General features: G+C 40.9%; 1 protein-coding gene across 3 annotated transcripts in view; it reads left to right on the forward strand.

Moving 5' to 3' along the window:
* The first annotated feature begins 721 nt into the window (after nucleotides 1–721).
* Nucleotides 722–25,807, forward strand: part of afg1lb (AFG1 like ATPase b) — a 32,142-nt gene continuing 7,056 nt past the window's right edge. For 2 of the 3 annotated variants that reach the window (XM_022190437.2, XM_051960530.1), the window contains exons 1-9: nucleotides 722–839; nucleotides 1,015–1,331; nucleotides 4,964–5,015; nucleotides 5,126–5,227; nucleotides 5,482–5,609; nucleotides 9,689–9,788; nucleotides 13,139–13,197; nucleotides 23,915–23,997; nucleotides 24,755–24,825. In XM_022190437.2, coding sequence (XP_022046129.2) covers nucleotides 728–839; nucleotides 1,015–1,331; nucleotides 4,964–5,015; nucleotides 5,126–5,227; nucleotides 5,482–5,609; nucleotides 9,689–9,788; nucleotides 13,139–13,197; nucleotides 23,915–23,997; nucleotides 24,755–24,825 — 1,024 coding nt within the window. In that variant the 5' untranslated portion in view covers nucleotides 722–727. The remainder of the gene's footprint in view (nucleotides 840–1,014; nucleotides 1,332–4,963; nucleotides 5,016–5,125; nucleotides 5,228–5,481; nucleotides 5,610–9,688; nucleotides 9,789–13,138; nucleotides 13,198–23,914; nucleotides 23,998–24,754; nucleotides 24,826–25,807) is intronic. The other variant, XM_051960532.1, reaches the window with a different exon arrangement.

Below are 25,807 nucleotides of genomic sequence, written 5' to 3' on the forward strand. Positions count from 1 at the left end.
ATTAAGGCAGAGTGTGTATTCAATGAAATAATAATTAATTTTTTTCATTTTTCCACGTTATGTTGTCTTTGTTTGCATTCAAAAGTGAAATCGTGAACTTTACGTTGAAGCTAAATTACGTAATTTCCAGAGTTGCTCTGTTCCGCACTGACGTGAGCTTGACAGATCGTCGGACAGCACTTCCGATCAGCTGAGGTTCAGCTGACGCTGCTCGGCCACCTGCTGCTCGGTTTGTTTACAACCCGCCAGTGGGCACTCTGCTTCGATCATTTATTACACCGCAGTCATAAATGCATTAACTTTAGTCCTATAATCTCGATAAGTCACCGATCACGGTATGAAGCAATTGCTGGCAGCAAGTAAACATGCAGTAATGTCATGCTCCACACTCAAGATTTAATGCTCAAAAATATGCTAATTATTTATATTCTATTTTTTTAAATACATAGAAATTGTATAACCATAGAATAAAATATTAGATGAGCAAAAAGTTTACAACAGTTTGTTTTCATTGTTCGGCTTCTGCAAGCTAATATATGCAAAACACCACTGATTATTAATTAAAATAAATTGTATGAGTATTTCGTCTTTATATTGCATTTTATAATATCACATTTAGGAGTTTTAAACAACACTGACAGTTAAATGAGTCCCAAGCTGGTGTCGTGCTGTTGAGACATGCTCTTGTCAATTGAATCTCAATAAAGTTTTGGCATTTTGAAACATCATGGCGACTTGCACTGTAGGTGCAGTTGTCAGCGCTCAACATTTTCTACTAAAACACGGGTTTTTGACTTCAAGGAAGATCTGTGTTTTGTCAGGCAGTCGCGGTGGTAAAGGTCAGTTTACGGCACATTGCACTTAAATCTTCAGACTGTGTTTTAGTCGCTGTGAAGGTGACACACGTTTTGTAACTGCCGGCTACATAACACAACCTCTGCGTTGTTTTTCAGTCACGTAACTGATCCAAGGTGTTTTCGAAGTAATAATCAACTCTGGTGTGTTTTATTGTAGTGCTTTCAGGTTACAGCAGCTGGAGGACATGCAGTTCATCTGCACCTTCCTGCCCCTCGGAGGCTCCAGCAGCAGATAATTGTGTCTCCAGTGAGACTATTCAACACTTCGACCGCCTGGTTCAGGGTGGACACCTGAGGAAAGATTTCCAGCAGAGACACGTTATCCAGCAGCTGGCCCAGCTACAGCACACCATGAAGACCTACAGTAACAGCATCTACCTGAACTCACCAAGGTCAAGCTCACAAGATGACAGCAGTAAACCTCAGACTGGCATAATGCCAGCTGAAAACAAAAGTTCTGAACCCACTGAAAAGGTAAAGAAAGCTATAATAAAGATAATACTGTGTGCTTTCCATAATCGTAATGGATGATTCAAGTTGTCGGGTATCATCCCTTTCATATACTCATGCTGATTATTTTAATATTGCAGTTTGTAGAGCTGAATTTTAACATAATAGTTCACAAAATTGCTGTGTTTATCCCCTTGATTTAGATTATTCTTTGCAGATTTTTTACAAGTGTCTGCAAAAACAGAGAGCAAGTGACATCTTAACTTCAATATTTGCTGTGTAATAGATTTAAAATATGTAAAGGATCATTACTACTTGGGATATGGTAAAAAAGAAAAAAGACTGTCACACAAGAAGGATGGAATTCATTTCTAAAATCAGCGACACAAAAGTTTAACACTGGGTTAGAAGTGCTGCAAAATGGCATTAAATAACAAGGCTGGGGCACACATTTTGAATAGTATACAATGATCAATAGGTAGCACAAACAACCCTGAAGTTTCAATCTGCTCAATTCGAATATGATTGAATTACAGCATCAGGCTTATTCTTAAATAGCCACACCTCCCATATCTTAATTTCCAGCCTTTGCAGTGTGGTAATTGCATTGTTTCAGATTTTGATTTGCACTGATTTATTGTTCGGCCCTGGTAAACACTACGACATAGAACCATTAGGTGTTTAATGCTTTGCTCTGATGCAGCCAAATTTTCCTGTCTGCATGCGTCTGCATAAGGATTTAAAATCCCTCCCCTCCGGTGAAATGATTTGCCATGTGTTGTTGAACACAAAACATAAACTCAAATCCCTCTCACTGTTCAGTCATGGTTCATATAGAAAAGAGAATATGTGGTGCTCATTACCAAGATTATCGATTTGATACCACCATTCAAGCTCAAGGTTTACGCTTTAGTAGCTTTTTCTGGTATTTTCAAACATATCTTACACAGCCTTCATTGTCAGTAGAGGAGGTTTGTTGTGACTGAGATGGTTCTTTTGATATACGTGCTCTGTAGCTGTTATGGATTTGAAAAAAAGGCAGATTTACGAACAGATTCTGAGAACATCAATCTATTGTCACAGCAAACTCCATCTGCAGATGAAGAGCGTGATACTGTTTAAAGCTGATAAAGAGGCTGAATAAGGTGTAAGACTAGTGCTATGTCTGAAATCCATCTCTCATTCACTCCTTTAATATTTCCTGAAATGTGGACACTAAGTAGAGAGCAGGCAGTTGACATCCTGCAAACACTTTTGAACCACTTTCCAATGTGTCTTTTTTTTTTTTTTCATCTTTTTACTTGAGAGAATTCCAACACCCAAGCAAAAATGTGTAAAGCAAAATCGAGTGTTCTGGACACAGTTTGGGATCAACAAGGCAGTGTGGATTTGTTTAAAGCATTTTACAGTGTGACATCTGGACTCTCTGAGTCTAAACCCCCACTGACGTCTAACATATGGGGGGCTTGACAGAGTCGACTGCACTGTACTCCAGTTGCATCTCTGATGGTGGCCACGGGGTTCAGGTCAAAGGGAGGGTAGGGGTCTGGGAAGTTTATTGTGCATGTGAGTTTTGGAACGGCATAATGCAGGGGGCTGTTGTTGTTTTTAGGTCAGGGGAGCTGACTGTCTAGTATTTAGTGGTGGGAGTGTTTTTGTTGGTTGGCTGGCACAGACACATAGGGTTAGGCAGAGATTTTGGAAGGCAGCAGGGCAGACCTCCCGCTGGGCCCGTCCAGGCACCCCTCTCACTCTCTCACCGTCCCCATGCAGTAATGAGGGGATCCCCATTGTCTGGGCCATTCTTGTCCTTTTTGCTTTTGATTTGGGACTCTGACAAATACTTTGGTGTGAGGCTATCAACACCACCACCAACCACCACCTCCCGCCCCTCTCCTTTTGCACCTTATTTCTTGCTCTGTCTCTCACACACACATACACACTGGCTGAAGTACTTATGCAATTATTCTGGTTTAAATCAGGTCACACCACTGTCCTCTTGGTGTCTGTTCTGTCTGTGAAAGTGCCGCCATTGTCCTCACTAACTGACCAAGTCTGTGAGGAGAGTACACTTGACTTAATATTGACCCAATGTGGCGTGATTTTGCGGATGGTTGGCTGACAATGGGCCATTGTTTGGTGGGAGCTACCCTCTTCAAGTCAGACCTGCATTATAGAGTCCTCCTGTACACGGTAGGCCTCCAGCAGGACACTTGTATGAGTTAAACCTAACTTTGGCCTTCACAGTCGCTCCATTGGCCTTGCTGGTGCGAGACATGACATCTTTGGCTGTAAAGGAACATGTTCAAACACAGTTTTTCCTAAAGTCATTTAAAAGCCAAAGTGGCTGTCCTGCATGTGAACTTTCCGCTCATGTGCCAGTCTATATCCTTCACCAGGAGGTGAGACAAGGCCACAGAGCTCAGCTAGACAGAGTAGCTGAGGGGCGGCCTTGTCCGTCTCCACTCTGCCGTGGCAGAATGGCTACCAGCCACCACTAACAATTACCCCACCATGCCAGAGGGCAGCTTGGGAAGTCAGGGAGAAGTCACACACTGTTAAGCCAGAGCAGACAGGAAAGGCTTGTTGCTCTTCCAGTACTTCACATCCAGCTCAGGACAGGCGGTGGAGCGATGGAGGGGGAGGAGAGGAGGAGAGGGAGAGAGGATGGACAGCAAGTTTGTTTTTTAATTTAGTTTTCAATCTGCCATTGTCGACATTTACCAGAGTCAAGTGCTCCTTCTGCGGTGGACACCAAGTGCAGTGAACATTGAGTACCATCCCCATGAAATTGTTGCTAAATTAAATTTTAAGAGGACAATCCCTTCTGTTTAGGGAGTGAGTTAACTCTGGAGCTATTTACTGTTGCCCAGATACAGAGATGGACAATCCTCGACCACAGTGTTCTTATAACCCATATAAAAGATCTCTAATTTGTCCACTTATAGGTACATATGCTTCCAGTGATAATTGCGTCATGATTAAGCTGATGACACATGCATTGACATGGCTTGGGTCCTCTTTAGAGATATTTGGCTTTACTCGATATTCTCAGCTTGGTCACACAGAAGACTTTTTTTTTCATCGTCTTTTCTTTTTTTTTTTTGAAGCAAGGACCTTTTGATAATAGGAGGCAGGCAGCACAATGACTTCCAGCAGCACCTCAATGCAACAGTACCGTATCACAATTAGCAGCGCTAAACAGGCTGCACAGACAAGTCCACTCCATCTCGTATGGAGCCTCATCCAGTCCTCTCCGTTTTGTCTGACAAATCCCCCCATTGTTCCTCTGATGATGCTTTTCTTTCGTGGGAACCCTGGCTTGTCTTGTTGATTAGATCCCCTTTGTCTTCCTCCCCTGCAGTGGGCTAGTCTGGAGAATGTGAAACCTCACACTGTAGTGGTGGCTTAATGCCTTAGCATACTTTGTTTATTAAATGATGATTCACACATATATGGTAATGAACATAGAGAAGTTTATCTAGGTCACCATCCATAGTGGTTTATGCTTTTAATAAGGCAGTAATGTATGTATTTATTTTGGATGACCGTTCAGAACTATGGTGTGCTATTGTTTTTTGATTACAAGCAGCTTTTAATGTAAAACAACATGCAGCATTGCTGTCATTTCCTATTTTTTTCTTTTTCCCCCAAAGGAAGCAAGTGTTCCACCACCACCCAAAGGCTTCTATATATACGGAGATGTTGGTAAGAACACAGATATAAATGCTAAAATTCTAAAGAAAACAAAAAGAACAGTCTGTTTTCTTGAAAGAAGTTCTTATATTACTTTTATCTTAATCTCTCTCCTCCCTCAGGCACAGGCAAAACCATGCTCATGGATCTGTTCTACTCCCGCGTGGAAAACGGCCGCAAAAAGAGAGTCCACTTCAACGGCTTCATGTTGGACATCCACAAAAGTTAGTAGCGTCCTCCCACTTCACGGCACAATCTGCCGAAAGTTGGTTCTCATGACTTTGTGGAAGCTGTCTGACTCCTCTTGCGGAGTAGATCCTACATTTATCTCAGTGTTTGTCCTGAAAGCCCCCCTCGCTAATTGTCTAACATTATGCATACAGGTGAAATTACGGCTTTATTCGGTGTTGTCAGTGGGTTTACGGTGCCAATGCAGGTGCGCTTTAAGATGTGCCTGACGTTTGTGTGTCTCTTAAAGGGATCCATCGGAGGAAACAAAGCCTGCCAAAACGAAGGCTAGGGAAAATGTTCACCTATGACCCCATATCACCGGTTGCCATGGAGATCAGCAATGAGACCTGCCTCTTGTGTTTTGATGAGTTTCAGGTGAGCGAGGATGTAACAGAGACTGTTAACGTGCATGTGTGTGCATTTATCTGTTGCTGCTGCTTGAAAATGAGTTTCAAGTAACAAATAAGACATTGAGAGTTTTCAATATGTGTTTCTTAATATTCAGATGTATATATTTGCTGTGGTGATGCTTGTTAATAAGGATGAAATATTGCCAGAAATTGCAATCTAAAATTCCAAATTGCAAAAGCAGCATTTTTTTTTTTTTGGATTGAAGTAAAATATGCCACAACGTAGTATTTTACATGAAATATTGTGGTGCTACAGAGATGGACTGAGCTCACTGAAGGGAACATGCTTGTTTGGTAGAGAAAATCACATCATCATTTTTAGATTTGTTTCAGTGAGGAAAAAAAATGCAAAAATGACAATTCTCACTGAAATCCTGACAAACATTGAAATCACAAGATCTTAATATGATTTTTTTGCATATCGTTAAGCCCTACTGCTAGTACAACGTAATGTATTGCCATGTTAAGACTTTCATATGTCATTTTTAGCACCTAATGCTAGCTGGGAAGATGAGATACATACATCTCTAGAAAAGTATATGCATCTTTTGGAACATACTGTGGATATATCATAAATGTATCCATGTTTTTAAGACACCTATATGTTTACATATATTGTAAACAGAAACAAATGACCAGGAAGGCCTAAAAAGTTTGTTTTAAACTTGAATGATGCCTCAGATAAAACACATTTTGACCCAATCTCAGTTTTTTTGAGAATACACATTTGCTCCAGTTTCTGTTTCCCTACACACCAAAGTGTTTATTTGTGCATCCTTTTGGCTCTTGCTGCATACTTCTCTTATATGTGTAGCTGCTTTTATAATCATCATTCATGTCTGGTTTATTAGAACCAAACTGAAATCTGGTGTCAGAAGAAAACCACAGTGAATGAGTCTTTGGAATATCCTGTCGATCAGAGATTGTGAAAACTGTGAAGAAGAAGCAGACAAAGTGATGTTTTACTAGTTTGCTTCTGCTGTTTGTAGTGTAACTGCCTTGTGGTAGTCAGGAACAGGAGAATATGTGAAGTGTTGCACTGTGTGTGTTTTTTATTCTAGAAAAGAGTGTTAAGTCTGTGATCACTATGAATGTTCAATCACAGCTTGTCTAGACAGCCGTGTACTTCTTCTGATAAAAAAACACGACTGGGGACACCTAGTGGCTTCTTTAGAATATAGCAAAACAGTAAAAGGATGTCCAGGAGGCACAAAACAGTCTCACTCCCGAGTATTTTGTAAAATTGGGATTTAGTAGGATAATATTGCATGATCTCACTTGTATTGCGATAACATTTTCACTGCTAGTACCTGAAAATTGACTCTTGTGTTGCTTGTTTATTCCTTTCACGGTTAGTTTCCTCTCAGCCATCCACAACTAAAGGACAACTTTAGTCAGTAACGATACAGAAATCCTCTTTATTTGGTGTTAGAGCCGAGATCCACTACTGAAGCTCTGTGTGAGGTAGTTAGTTATTCACTGCATTGAAGAAGGACATGTGTTTCTGTACTTGTCAGCCAGCCAAGCACATCTGTTAGCAACACAATGCTGTCCCCCCTCCTGATATCATTACAGTTAATGCCAGCAGGTCAGAGGTCACACAAGGTGCAGTTGCTCCCTCTAATCACTCTCTATGCATCCGCGAGGATCAAGAGCTGCTCCTTTCATCTGCCCGTCTTTCACATTTTGGACTGCGGCGCTGTTTGTGCGTTCTCATTGATTTGTTTTGTTTGCCGTCGCCAGCTTTGCTGTTTTCGCTCGTCGACTGTTGCTACCAGTGAATGGAGGGGGAAACAAGTAGACATGTGCACGTTGTTTGTGATGCATAAACAAGAGGTTGTGAGGTTGGGAGAGTTGTGGGTGCGGGGGTCTATACCAATCAGCATCCTCCTCCACTCAGCCATGCAAATGAGGCTCCGGGTATCACTCGCACTCTCCTGCTTCCTTAAGTGAGTGGAGCTAGAAAGCGACTGGCGGCGGCGGGTCAGATGGATCTTATCCTCTTAAATGCTAATGACATTTCGCCATTCTCTTCATTAGCACCGTGCCATTATCAGTAATTTGTAGCTCCCCTCCTTCCTTTTATGACCCCCACCCAGCTCTCCTAATGAATACTCGCCATTGAGAGGTCCGAGATGGAAAGATGGGGAGAGAGTGAGAAAGGACGAGGAAGAAGAGTGAGAAGAAAACGCTTGAGCGTCATTGTCTCAGGGCCTCAGTCACTGTGCAGCCTCTGTGAAATTGCTCATAGGTTGTGTACATAAAGAGGTGTAACATCAAAAGAGGTTTAATTTGGCACCCGTGTCCCTCGCTGTAAACTGACAGCCGCTTGAGTAATTGGATGCTCATTTAAATATCAGCAATGGCTGACAGAGATTGCACCATTATTTTTGTGCTCCACAAGTGCTACATCAGTCCCCTCCACCTTTCTCATTCTGTGGGTCCCCATTCTCTGTCCCTCTCCCCCTGCTCATTCAGCAATCAATATTGCCCCTCATACTATGCCCATGTTGAGGGCACATGAATAAACAAATCCATGCCGTATAAAAGGTCATTTTTAAATGATTCTTTTGAAATGAAAATAAAATCCTGTGGTTGGAGAAAATCGGGGCCCCTTCAGAGAGACACAGAGCCTTGGCTTCCTGTTGATTCTCATTACACACACACACACACACACACACAGAATCACTCACACACACGGGCTAATTTGATGCCCTTAGCCACCTCTCCTTAGTGAAATCAAGGCTTTAACACAAATGTTAATCAAGTATTGGCAAGGGCAGTGGGGCTAATATGCAAAAGCAGAAGACTCTCCAGAGTATGAAAGGAGGCATATGCTGTGGGTATGGCTGTCAGAAGTGCCTGTTATATAGAAGAAAGTAGGTAAGAGGCAGTAAGAGGAGAAGGCGGGACATGCACACGACTGAGAAGTCTTACTTTTGTTCAAGACATCCTCCTTTGTTAAAGAATTTTAATTAAATACATAGTAACCTAAGATTTTACCTAAAATGTCAATAATATAATGTACCGCAGTGTAACGAGAACCCCCAACTGTAATACTTTCTTTAAAGAAATGTCTTTTGCCCGATTTTTTTTTAGATCTTTTTGTTTTCCAAGAAGAAAACAAATCTATTTTATAAAATATAAAATGACAATCAGCTCAAGACTTACTACTTTAAACAGAAAAAAAAAGCAAATAATTTAGTTTCTTTCATGTTCATCTCTCATCAGCGGGTCACCGCGCTTAATCAGGCGTGTTAAATACATGCCGCTTTGACTGGCGTGCATCACAGGGTAACATGATTTTTCCCTTTATGGATGTTCAAAAGAGCAACATAGGTGGAAGAGAGGGAGATGAGAGAATAAGAACAAAAGTGAGAGCACTGGATTACTAATAGAAAGGTCAGAGCTCTTCATTTAACAGCCAGCGACTCATAAACGTCCTTGCTTCAGTGTTGTCATCGACCTTTGTTTATTGTGGACTCATGGAAATGATGTAGATGAAAAAGGCAGCAGGCGTTTGAATTGGGTTTATGCATTCCAACTTCGTATAGCCTTGTGTCTGGTTTATACAACACATGCGCACACAGACACACACATGCACCTTTACTGCCTTTATGTGGCCATCTTCAGTAGAAGCTTTGTCTGCCATCGTGACCCCAACATTGCTCTGTTTTCATTATTCTTCTCTTCCTCTTGTTTATGTGCCTGCGTCCAGTCATTCTAATGTCAGCTCAGTTGATTAGCTCAGGTCTGTTGCCTTGCCTCAGCTACTTGTCCTCAGCAGAAAGCTGCTTCGTGACCATTTGCAGTCAGTTCAAGTGGATTATGTGTGTGTGTGTGTGTGTGTGTGTGTGGATATGTGTAAGTGTGAATGGCCATGACCAGACAAAAAAGGACTGAATGAGCACACCTGAATGACACTAATCAACATGGAGTGTTGATGGCACGGTTTGACCTCAGAGAGAGACACACAGGAGGCAAGGAAAGGTGGATTATACAGTGAATAAATGTGGCCTCTTCTCCTCTGATTCTCTTAATCAGGTGACTGACATCGCTGATGCCATGATCCTGAAGCAGCTGTTTGAGACGCTGTTCAAAACCGGAGTGGTGGTGGTAGCCACCTCCAACAGACCCTCCGATGGTATGACAGCACACATGTCTTGTACTTTTTAATGTGTCTTTTTAGAGATCCCTTGTGAAGGAAAGTGTTGTTATTAAATATACAGGAAATTTGTAGTAGGACGGTTTTGTGCTCATGCAGGTATGCAGTTCCAGGTCCATGTAAAGCAATAAATGAAGTGGAATGATTTTTTTATATTTTATACTCGGTTTACAAAAAAAAATTCTAGTCAGTAACTTTAGAAGTAAGGGATCATCTCAACAAAACAAATGTCATTGCTAACCCCAGAATATATGGTTGCAACAATATATATTCAATAATATTGCAGGTACATGTAATAATTGTGTCACAAAATAGAATTGATATGTTGTCTTTTACAGCCGCTTTTTAAACATAATGCTGTTTCTAGCCATCTCATCCTCATGAGGGAAGTAAGTGTTCCCAGAGGAAATTTGCTCACTTGATAAACCAATCAAACCTGCATGTAAATACTGCACCAGCCTATAAATCTCTGCTCAAGGTTAAGTACCTATGAGCTTTTATGTTTTCCATAAAAGCACTTGGCTGTTTCTTCTGCCAGAGTTTTTGTACCAGGTCTAGAGACATCTTTTTGATTCTGCATTCACAGCTGAAGATACATGGTCTTTTTGGTCATGGTCTATCAGCTGTTTAAGTAGTAACTGTTTGTCTGTCGAAACATTATCAAATACACTTCTCTTTATCCTCTGAACCCAATATGGACTCATTTTTCACTGCAACATGAAGTCGTGCGTCTTTGGAAACAGCACAGCCATGATGGAAGTAGAGAAAACACAATCTAGCAAAATTATAATGCTGTAAATTATAAATAATGTGAAACGACTTTGCTTAGTTATTTTACGCAAAGTGGAAAAACGCGAGTCAGTATATATGACGTTTTTCCAAGTGCCCACAGGTGCTAATAATACCAGTGGTGGCTCTACATACTATAGGTGTTTTACTATTTACATGTTTAATTTGTTTCCATACTTGCCTCCTATCTGCTCTGTGTAAACACATCCTGTAGTTCAGTCCAGTTTAGATGAAAAGTCCTTACATTTTTTTCTATTGTTCTCATGTATTTTAGGGGGAATTTTTAAATTTGATGTGTAGAACGAAGTAATTTGACTGAATGTTAATTGTAATTAGTTCAAGGACTGTTGGAAAATTGAAAATCTAAAGATTCTTTCTGTTTCTGTTCAGGTTCTGACAATGATAAATGGTGTAATTTAGGCAGTTTTATTTAAGTTTTTCTTGAGGTTACTTGCCTTTCAAACCAGATTTTGGGGTTCGGAGGTTAACTTCTCTGCACATCCTCCGAATTTTCAAATGCTCTCAGTTGTCTTGATTCTGTTAGTCATCTGTTTTAGTGCTACAGTTATTATCATCATATGACTTAGATGGCTTATATGATAAAGATCCCCTATTTTGGGGATCTTTGTAGGACAAAAGGAATGGGATGTTGTGTGATCGGATTTATTTTAATGACCAGGCACCGAATTTCTCACTAGTGTTCACCTCAACTGCACATTTTCTAAATTCGGAACTAAAGCTTTTACCGCTTACTGCAAACATTCAAGGGTGCAAAGACATTCAGCATCTGTAGAAAGTTTAGCTGTACCGAGAGGACAAAAGCTCACAGTAAAATGCGGTCAAACAATCCGTGAGGCCTAAAAATCCACTGGAAAAAAACACAGTTTGCCTGCAGCTAAAATGCAAAGTCGTATTTCCGAGACATCCGTGTTTGCTTCTCTTAACACATTAGTCAGCTGCGTTACTTTCATGTAAGTCATTTACTGACTAATTTTGTCCAGCAACAATCAGTCAACCTTTACTGGACCACATTAACTGCTTTCTGGTTGCAGAAATGTATCCGTAGAAACGGTGGAGAACAGCTAATGTAACTCTCACCTTTGTAGACAGTTGGAGAACAGGCTTTGATGTTGCATTTACAGCCAGCGGAGCAAGGATGGATGAAGAATTAGCAAGACGGCGATCACTGCGGTGATAAATGCATGATGTGCCGTCTGACGTCTTTCTCTCTTGGAGAAGATGTTGATGTCTCAAAGCCTTAAGTAGATGCCAAGTGGATGGCAGCACGATGTCTCTTGTAGACAAAGGCCAACGCCTCTTATATTTGCTAGCTATTAAGAACAAAGCACCATGAAAACTTGATAGAAAGCCTACTTGGTATTAATTACATGGTCAATGGAACACTGAAAGCCATAAGAGACAAGTGGACATGAAAGGTTTTACATCTTTATTGATGTGGAGATGCCGGTTTCAAGAAGACGTGTTTGGAGGGAAAATTCAGAGACGGATTTAGACTCGAACGTGTAATGTTTTGTTGTTTTTAGATGCTGATTGAGTTTAATGTGATTGAGGAGGGTTAGAGGGATAAAAGGTGGAGTGGAACACCCTCGTTGGAGCTGATGGCATGTAGTTTGCATTAATGGACTCAAATCTGTGTGACCAAAATAAGTTAAGGTGCTAAATGTCGTTGACAGTGGCTTTGGTTGCATTCAGTTGTAGTCATTAAAGGTACGCTATAGTGAAAAATAGACCTATAATAAGTGAAAAAGCTGGTACCTGGTGTGATTGAACACCTTCTACTTGTCTTAAAGGAGTAGTTTGACATTTCTGAAGAGTCCTTATTTGCTTTTTGGATCTTGAAACTTCACACTTGACCACACTATACCGTCTTTCATTAATCCGTACATCTGTAGTCGCATTTAAAACGCAGACTTTGGACATCTTCTGAAATGTACGTCCCGGTATATTGAACTCTATTCTTTGAACCTCAGCAACAGTAATGTCTCTCACACAGCACAGTCCAATACAGTATACGAGTTATGAAGTGAGGGTTGTTTGTGTGTCAGGTCCTACTGTACGAAGCTTAAGCACAAACATCAACAACAGCCACTTGTTTGCATTCACAGCTGGAGAGAGCTTAAGCCTCACCGTGCATGTGTCTGTGCATGTCTTTGTCCCTGTTTGTGTGTGAATCCCTGTCTGTTTTATCTGTCTATCAGGGATGCTACTTCAGATGTAATTTGTTCCAGCCGAGCTAATTGAAACCTCTATTCAGCGAGCTGCTGTGGACATTGTCCGTGCTGAAAAGGCGACGGTCCTTTCTCTCGCCACCATTGTTTGGGAATGTAATGAATTTTATGTTGCTGCCGCTGCCGGTAGAGAAATCCATTTTTCTCCCCTGGTCCCAGTCCTTTTGTCGCGCCTCCCCACCCATCCTTCAGTTCATCAATAGCCACTTTATCTGCCAATCTGTGGCGGGGGAATGACATTATTAGGAGGCTAAACAGCAGCTCTAATACAGGCCCTCCCTCCTCTTTCAGATCTGTACAAAAACGGACTTCAGAGGGACACCTTCCTACCTTTCATCGACGTGCTGAAGGTAGAGACAAAGTCATCCCTCTCTCTTGTCTTGCTAATTTATTCATTTGTTTACCACCCACACATACACACACTTGCATGTATGCCTCTGTGTCTCTGTGTCCGTCCGTTTGCAAGTTGCTCTTTAGTGGTTTGATGTTTCCTGCTTCCTGGATGCCTCACACAGTGTCACAAAGCTGTCTTTGATCATACCAGGGCAGGCTGAAAGACTCGCACAGAGGCTGAGAGAAAGGTAGGGAGAGCGCGCGAGTGGATACAGGTAATGTGAAAGGTAGATGGGTGGAGGAGAGGAGAGGAGAGGAGAGGAGAGGAGAGGAGAGGAGAGGAGAGGAGAGGAGAGGAGAGGAGAGGAGAGGAGAGGAGAGGAGAGGAGAGGAGAGGAGAGGAGAGGAGAGGAGAGGAGAGGAGAGGAGAGGAGAGGAGAGGAGAGGAGAGGCATTTTCTAAAAAAAAAAAAAAAATCTGCTTTGCAATTTAAGCAGGCAGCATCATTATCCTGCCTGCATCTCAGATGATCATTGATGTGTTTGGAGTGATCCTGATCATAAATAATTGCATAATAAATTGTTGTCATGCATCTTGCAGCAGAGGAGAGCGGCATTCTTGCACCTTTTATTGGTATTTAGTCAAAATAATAAAGGCAAGCATAGGGCGGCTTTTTTTTTTAGCAATGATTTCACAACTTATTGTTTTTTACTATTCAGAAGAGAAAAACATTGATAGTGGAGGAAAACGGTAGCCAACAAAAGCAAAATTTATGTTAAAAGCACAAGACTCACCACCATGTCAGTTCCTCAAAACACATCACTGTATATTTACTGTAACATATAAAGTACAGTAAGCATTTGGAACAATGCAGCATCAAAACTGTCATTTTCCCGCTTCATATGATCAAAATGATGCAAACAACTTGCACTGATGGTGTTTAGTTACAGAAGAGAGGTGCTAATTCATCTAATCTGTAACTTCCAAATGTGATCGTCAACGATTTCTAATATTTCCTTCTTAGTTTGCGGAGATTTACACAGTCACCTTAGTGATCCTGTTTGACAGCTTTTAACTTAGTAGTGATTTACTGTGTGACCTGTATTTTAAATGGAGATATTTTTTACACTCTGCTAAGGTTTGGCTGAGTCACACTCTCAGTATGAAGTAGCAGATAAATGCTCTCTTGTGACTCGGTCACTGAAAATCACCACTCGTACTGCTACTTGAACTTCTTTGCTAAGTGAGTGAAATAGTTTTAAAATTATATTTATTATAGCTCATTATTTTTAACAGACACCTTTGTCAAAATGGTACTACAGTAATATTGGCAGTCTTATCAGTGTATATGTTGCTGTATTTGTGCCATTTTATAATATTCCAAAAACAAAACATCACTGATACATTGGTATTTGTATATACTCCGAAAGGTAGAGGTGCTAACTGGATGCAAAAATAATTCTTTGCAGTGATTCCACAGTAAAACAGTTTTTAGTTCCACAAGCAAACCTTTTGGCAAGGGGTTCTTTAAATAACCTCCAAAGCATCATTAGGCATCATAAATGATATTCCAAATAACTATACCAGCAAAAAATATGTACTTTAAGGAATTTTTTTCAAGACACTTGTTTATGTTTTGTCCTTCATTCCTTTTCTCTTTTTCTGAAATTTTGTATTAGCAAAATCTGGCACAAGATTGTTGTTCAGGATTAATAAAGTTCTATCAGAATCTTCAAATCAAATAATGTATAGGTTAAAAAACAAGCACATGAACATGTTGTTGGCTATTATTACAATTCATTTAGCTTCATTCAATTAAAGACAAATAGGTATTTAAACGGACAGCCTCAGAGAAGCACAAAGTTGCAGAAACACAAAATCAATCACTATCAGAGGAAAAAAAGTCACCTAAAACCCTAAATTAGGTGATGGATCCAAACTGGAAACCAAGAATTGAGAGAAAAGAATTTGCAGCGGTTCTGGCTCCTCCGTTATAATACATGTATTATGTTGGGTTCTGTACTCAACCTGGGATTTAGGAAACTGTGATGAGTATTTCTCACTGTTTTCTGATGGTTAAATCAATTAACTGAGAGAATGACTTGCAGATTAATCGATGATAAAAAAAAAAGACAGTTGCAGCTCTATTTTCATGCTACTACCTGCCATCAGATGAGTCTACTAAAGTACCTTTGTTACTTGAAATGACTACATGGAGTATGTACAAACCAACTTCAACTGGTGATGGCACTCTGAAGAACCAGAGAGGCTTCTGAAGAACAATGTAGGAGTTTTTTTTTTTTTTTTTGTGCTATGACTAAAAAATTACAGTACAAATTGCGGGAAAAATGCGCTCGGGTTGATTTAGAAATCAGGTTGACTCGGTTTTTTAGTATAATCTGTGCATACAGACATAAGATAGCGTCACAAATTAGCATATTTGCATATTTGATGTATAACATAGATTGATATGATGGTTTTTTTTTACATTTTCTATAAGTTTTGGCCTCAACTCCATCACTGGATGGATCTGGCAAGACTGTTTTCCCTGTTAGATTACAAAACTTCAGACAGGTGCTTTAACGGCATCGATAAGGCCGATCTGTGTTGTCCTGGTGTGACGGACAGTTTCAGAGTCATCAATTCAACTCATTGCAGAATCACAACCGCACATGCAGGCACAAACACAAATGAAGCCCGCTGCAACCGGGAAAGTCTTGGAGTCACCCTGCTCCCCACCCACCATCCCAGCAGCACCCTTGCCCTCTCTAATCCACCCTCATCAAGGTCCTGAATGCCTGTTGTCCCTCGCGGCCCCGTACTACCTCCTCTCTTTCAGGGTCCCATGTTCCCCTTTGTGAGGCCATCTGGTTTTCGGGGTTGGGGGTTTTTTGGAGGTGCAAAGCGTTTCTCTATAGCGGCCCGTTAAAGTGTGCTTTAGCGGGGTCACATTGCTAACTAGCTGACCCTTAATGGATTGAATTAATGCTCACAGGGAGCAGCGGTGCAGGTCGTCTTCCGTCCGTGCAGATCTCCGCGGCATGTGTGTGCCAGAGTGTGTTTCTATAGGGAGAATGAGGGTGTTAACATGCAAAAACAGCCTCTGACCTCTGCTTCTTATCACCTGAGCCGGAGGGGAAGAGGTTAATCCACCGTCTCTGTCCGCTCGAGTTGATATCTTTATTTAACGATTGACTTCTGATTAGTTGGGACACCCTTTTTCCGGAGCGCCCCGACCTCCGCCATCATCTAAGTTCCTCATTTTAGAAATAAGAAGAAGGTTTTAAGTAGATGCAAACTTCATTGAATTCTCACTGTTTGGTTTGTTTAGCAGTTGGTTCATTTACTCAGTCATTTGTAATTTCTTGTCTGTTTTAGCGGCTCTGTAGACTCCATCAGTGAATCTATTCAGTCGTTGAGGCTTCTTTTTCTTTGTAGCCATGGCAAAGCTCAGAGTTCTGTAAAATACAGGGTTTTAGGGCTTTTTTTCTCCTTTTTTTTTTTAATGGACACTGCCAGTATTGTAACTAAGACACTCGTTCTCTCTCACAAACTGTCCTCCCTCTCCACTCCACTTTTCATCGCCCATCCTGTCTCTCCACCCCTCTATCCCCGCTCTTTATTCTATCACTATCCTGTTCTGCTCGCTGGCTTTACTCACCCAAGGTCAGGTCTCTGTATTTTGGAAGCAGAATAGTGACTTTATTTTCCCTCCGCTTGTTCGATTGCAGTCGCGCACAAAGCGGCAGAGAGGAGGAAAACATGACAACAACCCTGAGGCAACTTTGAGTATCTCTGGGTTTCCTGCTGTTTTTAACCCTTCTTTTGATCCGCTCTCCTTCTCCTTTATTTTTGTGTGTGTGTGTGTGTGTCATTATTAATAAATGCCGTGTGCTGTGCAGTTGGTGATGAGAGAGGAGGAAATATATAAATAAAGCCCGAATGGAAGAGAAACAAGCATTAAAGAATGAGAGGGACGTGGTCCTCCAGTGAAGACCTTGGTGAGAAGGACCGTGCTTGAAGAGCTGGAAGCCTGCCGGTTCAAATCGAATGGATTTTGATATTTGATGACACTCATTGTCTTCTGGGGCATTTAATAGCAGGCCAGTGTCACTAACTGTGTGCCTCGAGGGCAAAGCTCACTTATTTCATATCTGTGTCCCTCTCTTCTAAAACCTGAACCATTTCAAAAAGAGGATAAATTGATTTTTCTCCTTTTGAAGAGCCAGAATTAAATCTGCCACCTTGATCCAGCTACCTTGGCTTCATTCGACCAAATTATGTTTTTTCTGTGTTTTTTGTGGTTGTATGTTAAGATTTTGGGGGCATTTATGCATTTTTAGTTTGTCACAGTACAGACAGACGGTAAATGTAGGGAAAGACAGCAGAAGAATGACATGCATTGAAGGTCTAGTTGGCCCGGAACTGAACTGTGGACAGCATTTTGTGCAATTTTTTTTCACTGAAAAGACGTCCAGGTTTTAGATAGAAGGAATTGAAGTATTTTGTGAGGCTTTCTTATGCAGATATAGGAATTATTTATACATTTACTTAAGTACCAAAAGACTTTTGTGGTTCACATCAGGCAAGATGGCATTTTGAAGGGAGATGCGAAGTGTTTCACATATTGCATCAAGACTTAGCCTAGCCGCGCTAGACCCATGTTCTGAAGGCACAAGGGTCTAGGCACGCTAGACAGGGAGGGAGGCGGGCTAAAAGGTTGTCTATCAAATCACTCTGCAGCAATTGGGTAGGTATACAACCAATCAGCGCAACGAATAGGCTCCTAGAGCGCCGGAAATCAGAGGATGCGGTAGTTCGTTGAAGCATTATTTATACAGTCAATGGGTGAAGCTCAAGTATATTACAGACATGTTAACAGAAAGATTATTCAGAGTCGGTGCTAATGGAGCTCAACGATTGTTGTCGTTTTTGTTGTCGACCCTAGCAGAGAATTAAATTCGTTGCCATGGGTTGTCTAGCGCGGCTAGGCTAGTTGTTTCCGTTTTTTTCTGTCAGAATCGTCGTGCCTCTGTTGTCACTTAGTTACGCCCGCCTTCTGACTCTACACTTCACGGTGATTCGTCCGGCCAGTTTTAGGAGAATCCAGCCTCGAGCCTTATGGAGGGTAACTAGACCCACCCTGGCAGAGAATTAAATTCGTTGCCGTGGGTTGTCTAGCGCGACTAGGCTAATCAAGACTAACATACCAGAAGACATTTACATGGCACTACACCTGTAACTGAAGACTATTTCCATTATCAAATAATCTGTGAATTATTTGTAAAATATCAGATGTTAGTTAAAAATGTATTCCCAAAGCCCAAGCAATGTCCTCAAATGTCATGTTTTTTTTGTCCACAAACGAAGATATTCAGTTTGCTCTCACAGAGGAGAAAGACAAAACCAAAAGTATTTATATCTAACAAGCTGGAATTAGAGGATTTTCACAGTTTGACTGTCTGAAAGAATACCAAAGAAAATGTAAAGGTACACAATAAAATCGTGGAAAATCTGCTATACAATATAGCGCAGATCTCAACATTTTCATGCAGTTGTGGGGCCGATTTAAGCTATGATAAATCAATCAAACTTGATATCGCAATTTCCATGCAAATGAAATGCAACAAAGTGCTTTGCAGATGAAAGGAAAGGAATAAAAATGTAGCAAATCAATACAAACTACCTGCCACCTCCAACGTCATGTCATAAATGAAGGACTGAAAGACACGCTATCCTAGTTTCATAGTATATGTTGAGACACATTTCTGATCTGGTACTAACACTAGTGCTGTAATCACTGACACTTTTATGATTAAAAGCAGTCAGCGTACCGTCATTTCTTATGCGTTTAATGAATTACTGATATGCTTCATGCATTTTTTTGACCGTTCTGTCTTAATTAATTACATGCATATTAAAACACAAGACAAGATTAGTTGGTGCAAACTAATCAATATATTGTGTGAATTCACTGAGAGAGCAGCAGCATATAGATGGGTTCATGTGTCCAGAACATGAGCTAAACTGAGAATTACTTCTTTTTTTTTTTTTTTTTTTTTTTTTGCAACAATCCTATTCGTGCTTTTATGGATACTCAAAGGCGTATTGATAGATTAGCAATCAGTATCATTGTAGCTAAGAGTAGCATCCTGGCCTGTATTTAGACCAGTGTTAGCTCATACTAAAGGGCAATCTTATGTGAGCTCAGTGCTAAATGTGTGAAGTGAAGCGCTCTTTATAGGTCTGCTGGGTTGATTTTTTTACAATGTAGCAGCAGCATTTTAAAGTCTAATCTGATCTGCTATGGAACCCTGTGCAGAACTTTTAGTAGCTCTCACACGCTCGGCTACATCGATCCCACTTCTCATGTCCTGACTTGTTGTTACAACCATGTGGAGCCTCTGTTGGCCAGGTGCAGGTAGCACAGCCCGCCCCGAGTCGCGGTTTCGGTTCGGTTTTGGGCCAGCGAAACTCAAGAGGGGTTGAGGGTGGGGGGTCCAGCGAGGTCCCGGATCACAAAAGGTGGGGCCTCCGACTCAAAGGATGTTTCCCCAAGAGGAGCAGCCGAGGCAGGGGGAGGTTGTGAGAACGACCCTGCAGAACAATCCGCGGCTGGCCCAAGGCGGTCACACTTTAAGGGAATAGATCATTAGGTGTAATTAGGGTGTTCACATTGTCACGTAGCCCCCCCACTCCCCTCCGACTGCCCAAGAATGAATAAAATCACCAGATACACCCCCGGCTCACACAGCAGCTCCCCAGTTAGTGAAAACACTTTGATGTCAGAAGAGTCGTCCAGAACTTGCCAGCATAAAGGCAGTGTTTTAAGCTTTCTCTCTTTTCTCCCCCGTCTGTCTCCCCCCTCTCTCTCTCTCACTCTCTCTCTCTATCTCTCTCTCTCTCGACCCCTCTATCCCTGCACCCCTCCCTCCTCTTCCCACTTTTCTTCTATCCCTCCACACAGGGCTGTAAGACACACATGGTTGAATGAACGACAACCTTTCCCCTCCTCTCTCTGTCTCCCCCCCCCCTTCGTCTCTTTTTCAGCCTTCCCACCCTGCATTTCTTTGAGGCCTGGTCAATTCTCCAGGCCAAACAAAAAAAGCATCAAATGTTTTCTGCTGCCGGGTAATGAGGGAGTGGACCTCATCAGGGCCCAATAGTCAGCTATCCTTGGCTTTTGTTGCAGCTCAATGGCACCGCGCTCTTTGAAAAACTCAAAAGCAACTTTTTGAGGAGTAAAGGATAGAGAAAGATATGTCGTGGAGGGAGCAGGCGCCGAGGGGAGCAGGAAAAAAAAAGAAAGCCACTCTGTTTTTATGCTAAACGGCTGTCCAGAGAGAGCAGCGGACAGCTCGGACAATGACATGATTGGAGCTACATGTGTTTGGATGACTTTCTTCTAAAGAGTCTCTGATTCTCATGTCTGTCATCTCTCTCTTGTGTTCCTCCCCTCTTGTGTCTGAGTCGGTGAATGTGCAAGTAGCGAAACTCTTAATTTGCAGTTGCATGCTTTTCTTTCTGAGTCCCCTGCATTTACCTAGTTTTTCCACCAGTAGCACAAAAATGCGCAATTGTAGTTTTCAGGGCTGCAGCAAACAAATGTTTTGCTATCAGTTTTATCTGATCTATTCTTTAAAAGTAATGAAAAATGACTGTTGTAATTTCCAAGAGCCCAAGGTCTTTTGGTTCAGTTTGTATAGTTTCTGAAATGACAAAAGGAAAGCATTAAGTTTTAATATTTGAAAAACATGCAGGAGGCTGATTGTATGTTTAGCCTATGAATTGTCTAAAAATACTGAAAGAGTTCCCTAAAGCCCAAGGTAATGCTATTGAACTGCTTGTTTTGTCCAAAAAATGAGAATAAAATTGGATATATCTTACTACGATGTGCCATAGACTTCTGTTGTTGTCCGAAAATTACTACAACATGGTAATTGTAGTTTATTCGAATCAGCTCCACATAAATACTCGCTATCGCAACAATTCCACAGCTGAAATACGTCTCAAACGAATGCACTGCTTAATCCTGTTTTAGTCCTTTATTAGTTTGTCGGTTGACTGATCAGTTGACTCTTTTTCTACACTAATAAAATGGGTCTATCTGGTGGATGTTTCATATCTGTACAGCAGGATTTAGAGGACAAACTAAAGGCACAGCTTGAGATAAGACTGAAAGTTGCAAAGTACGCTGACTAGGATTGCGAGAGGAGCATGGCGGCATTGAGGGGTGGGGGTGGGGGGCTCGCAAGACCACAATGTGTAGGCGGATGAAATCTTGGAGGAGTGAGAACTTGACAATCCCCTCAAGATGGATAATCAAGTAATGACCCGCAAGGCCTCAGCCTCATCTGATTATAAATAACCAATGGAATCATCACCACTGATTGTGTTTCCATTCCTCCTCCTTCTTCTCCCTCTCTTATTTGTACTTCGCCTTGCCGTCAAGAAACGCATCTTCATCAAGGTAGAGGCGCTTCATAAAGGGAGGACGGCAGGAGAAAAGACAAACTGAGATTCTAATGATGTAGCGGCAATAGTGACAAGTTTTTTTTTTTCCCTTTTTGGAGGGACTATTTACCCGTTGGTGGGGTCACAGCAGGTTGATGAAATGACACCTCCCTTTTGTGCGTGGGGGAGGGCGAGTTTGTCAGGTTGTTATTAAGCCTGATTCAGCCAATTGGCTCAGAGTGGGAACCCCGTTTGTGTGAGCGGACACGGAGATAAAAAGTTGACAGCAGAGAAGAATAGAGTATTTCCGTCCCCTTGCTTTGTGATGATTACTAATTATCTTGCAGCTTAAGGAGGCCAGTGGCAGAAATCCACTGATTTCATAATTTACTGGAGCTGTCGTTGAATACTCAGTCAGCCGGTGATGGCTTGGATGGGATGATATGCAATTCCTCGCTTTTCTTTGATAGAATAGTGGAGATGATGATTATAGTTTGTGCTGTACTCCCTGACATGAATCCTGTTGACGTTTTACACTATCTGGAAAAGTTTGAACCCTGCATCACGGGTTCGACCCCGCGAGAACACACTTGAATAGCTGCAAAACAATGGATCAGCTCAATAAACCATGAAGAAGTGACACCATATTCCAGAGCTGTCAGCGGATAGTAAGATGCCGGCTGCCTTCTGCGATGCCCCGTCATTTTATTTGTTCATTCTTCAGTTGCTCTTTCTCCGTTTTATTATTTAGCGCGAGCAGGGAGCAGCGACACTCGGCTGCCATTGTCTACTTTTCACATTACAGGCGTGTAGGAGAGAACTGCAGAGCAATGGAAGCTGTTTTATCACGTTGGCACTACAGGAGCAGATCATATTAAAAATATATCATCAGGAAATACAATGGTTTAATTCACAGCTACAAAATAAAAATGATCGTGTGTTTGATATCTTGCTATGCTTAACTGCATTCGTGTGTTTGATTTTTTTTTTATATTTCCATTCTTTATTTTGAATATTTCTTTACGGTATCACTAAAAATTCAATGCAAAAACTCAGATCTGTCTTTAAAAATGTGCTGAGAATACAAGATTTAAGCAATTTGCCTTTGAAATTGTGTTTTTTTTCTTCTTGTTGACATAAAAAACGACTGAAGCATTAACATTTGACCCAATCTGTGTAGCCAGAGTTTCATATGTTGCTCCTCTCTGCCATTGACCACCATTGTTGTAAAAAAAAAATCACTACAAGTGCATTAAAAGTAAAACCTCAATGTGATGAACAAGGGAAGCGTAGTTTTTTTTTTTTTCAGTCAGGATGACAAAAATTCTCACTAGCACCTCTAATAAATGTACTATTTACTTTTGTTTTAGTATCAATTGGTAAAAAACTACAATAAGAATGGAAATTTTTTTTGCTATTAAAACAATTAGGATATACAAAAGGTTTACATACTCAGTAGTTGCTAGTGGATTTTGGGATGAGCAGCACAGCCAGTTTGGGGAGTACTACATTGTTCATTTAGTGCTTTTTAAAGGAATTTTTCGACAATAACCATGGGAAATATACTGAAAAAAAATATGAATAAGCTGAACAAATAATCTCAACCAGTGTCCAATTTATTAGCAGAAATACCAGCGTTACCCTTTAAAGAAACTGCCTCCCATTCTAGAAGATAAAAGACTGAAACTATACATTTTCCTTAGTTTGTACAGGAAAAAGAGGTGAATTTGTCTCACGATTCTGTCTAAAGATTGTTGCTATTTAGCAACTTATTTAGAAACGTACATTTTGCACTTTATATTATTTGTTATTTCTGTTTTACTACTAACTTCTGTGTCATTGTGTATATTCCACTCACCTTTGGTTATTGTACTCTGGCAACATAATTTCCTCCTGGATGAATAAAGTTGGTCTTGTGTTGTCTTAAATTAGCATGTGGAGTATTTACCCATCCATCTCACTCCCAGTGTACCATTTCCTATTTAATGCACAGGAAACACAATATGTAACAGTGTTGTGTGAATCGGAGTCCTCGGCAAGGCGCGTGTAGATTTATTTTGTATAAAGTGTGTTTACTGAAATTTCTAACTTTTTGGTGTCCTAATTGTAAACCAACCAATTAAAAATGCAGAATTGAGAGAAATCAACTCCTCCTCCCCCCCCCCCCCCCCCCCCCCCATCTTGCCCATCTATGTTAGATAGGCACACTGTGAATGTTTTTTCCTTTGACTGATATTTTAATTGTACTACCGTATGTTGTGTTTGTGTGTGTGTGTACAGGAATACTGCCACTCCATCTGCCTGGATGCTGGGATTGACTACAGGAGGCTGGACAAGGCTGAAGCAGGGAAGCTCTACTACCTGTAAGACACACACAGTATCTGTAGTAACATTTTTTTTGTTCGTGTTTTCATCCAACTCGGCTCAGATTTTGTGCAGAGCTTCGATAAAGAGTCAACATAAGCTGCATACACAACACACACACACACACACACACACAGAGGAGATGTTTGTGCACATAGTTTGATTTTTTTTAAGAGACAGCCAGAAAAGGCAAACAGATGGATAAATGGGTAGAAGCAGGCTGGGAGGTTGATAAAGACCCGCATTACCTTTTACAGAGCTATGAAAAGAATGAAATGTGAATCAATAGAATATTAGAAAATGGCAGAGCTTTAAAAGCTAGTTTTCTATTTTCCTTATTACATATTATGCTGTTAGGAACAAACACACACGTGCACACGCATGGAAAAACAAGTGCTTGCGTCCTTTCACTGTTTGTAACCAGAGCCCATCGCACCCTGTTACCTGGAGTTAAAACACATGCAGACACACACACACACACACACACACACACACACACACACACACACACACACACACACACACACACACACTTCACGTTCTTATTTTGATGCGTATTCACAGGCTAATGCTTGTGTTTAGAGCCTGACATCCTGTTTTTTACTGACGGAGTGAAAAGCTAAGTACCCCCCCTCCCCTGCTCTCCTTGCTGCCACCGTTTGATGTGGCCACTTCAGCATTATTAATTTCATATCCTATTATTTCTTCTCATCGCCTGTGCGTGTGCATGTGTGCGTGTGTGTGTGTGTTGTGCAGCACAGGGGAGCCTGGAGCCGAAGCCTTCTTGGATGCTCTGTTTGAGGAGCTGGCATTAAGACAAAGAAGTGGTAAGAAAGCTAAAGGACAACATTAAGTGCATTGCATTTACAAGGAAACATCAAAGCTCTGCTTGCTTTACATCTCCAGTGTAATTAAATCTGATACAGCATAATAACACTTTACGCTTCCAATGTTAAAGAAATTAGTAAATGTTTGTTTGGGTTGATTTGTGCATCGCATGTTTTTATCTGCTACTTTTTTTCCCATCCGTTTTTGCACATAATCCCTCTGAACCCCAAGTTGTTTCTGGATGTCTTCCTGTTCCGTTTTTTTTGCTTATTTTCCGCTGCAATATAAAGTCCTGCACCTCTATGGAAACGGCACAACAGAGGTCAGAAGAGGAAAGAACTCAAACTTGTCTTCTGTGCAGTATAACACAGTTATAACGCCATAAGTCATAACAAAAAAAAATGAAATTTCATTTCTATGTTTTTTTATTTTACAATAATTTAAGAAAAGCAAATGGAATTATGTGCAAATTTTGTCCAAATGACAACAGCTGTTACTAATATTAGGTGAAATTAGTGCGACTCTGCACTACCAGTCAAAGTTTGGACACACCTTCTTATTCAGTGCTTTTTATTTATTTGTATTATTTTTTACATTGTAGATTAATACTGAAGATTAACACTTTTGTTTACAACATTATTCCATAAGTATTCTTTTATAGTTTTCATGTCTTCAGTATTAATCTACAATGTATAAAATAATTAAATAAAAGCCAATCAATGAGAAGGTGTATCCAAACTTTTGACTGGAAGAGTACATGTTATAGGCTATATTTTACTACTTGCATTTTTAATTTGCTGCCACAGTTGTCTCCTTGCTGCTCTGTTAAAACACAGCCTGCAGTTCAGCCCAGCTGATACAAAAAGTCCCTGAATTTTTGTCACATAACTACTGGCTGCAGCTAAATTACTAAAGTGTTTTTGAGGAGTGTGTCGTTTTTTGCTATTTTGCAAAATTTCTTCTTCTTTTTTTTTTTGTTTT

This window comes from Acanthochromis polyacanthus, chromosome 16 (assembly GCF_021347895.1).
Source record: "Acanthochromis polyacanthus isolate Apoly-LR-REF ecotype Palm Island chromosome 16, KAUST_Apoly_ChrSc, whole genome shotgun sequence".
Taxonomy (NCBI): domain Eukaryota; kingdom Metazoa; phylum Chordata; class Actinopteri; family Pomacentridae; genus Acanthochromis; species Acanthochromis polyacanthus.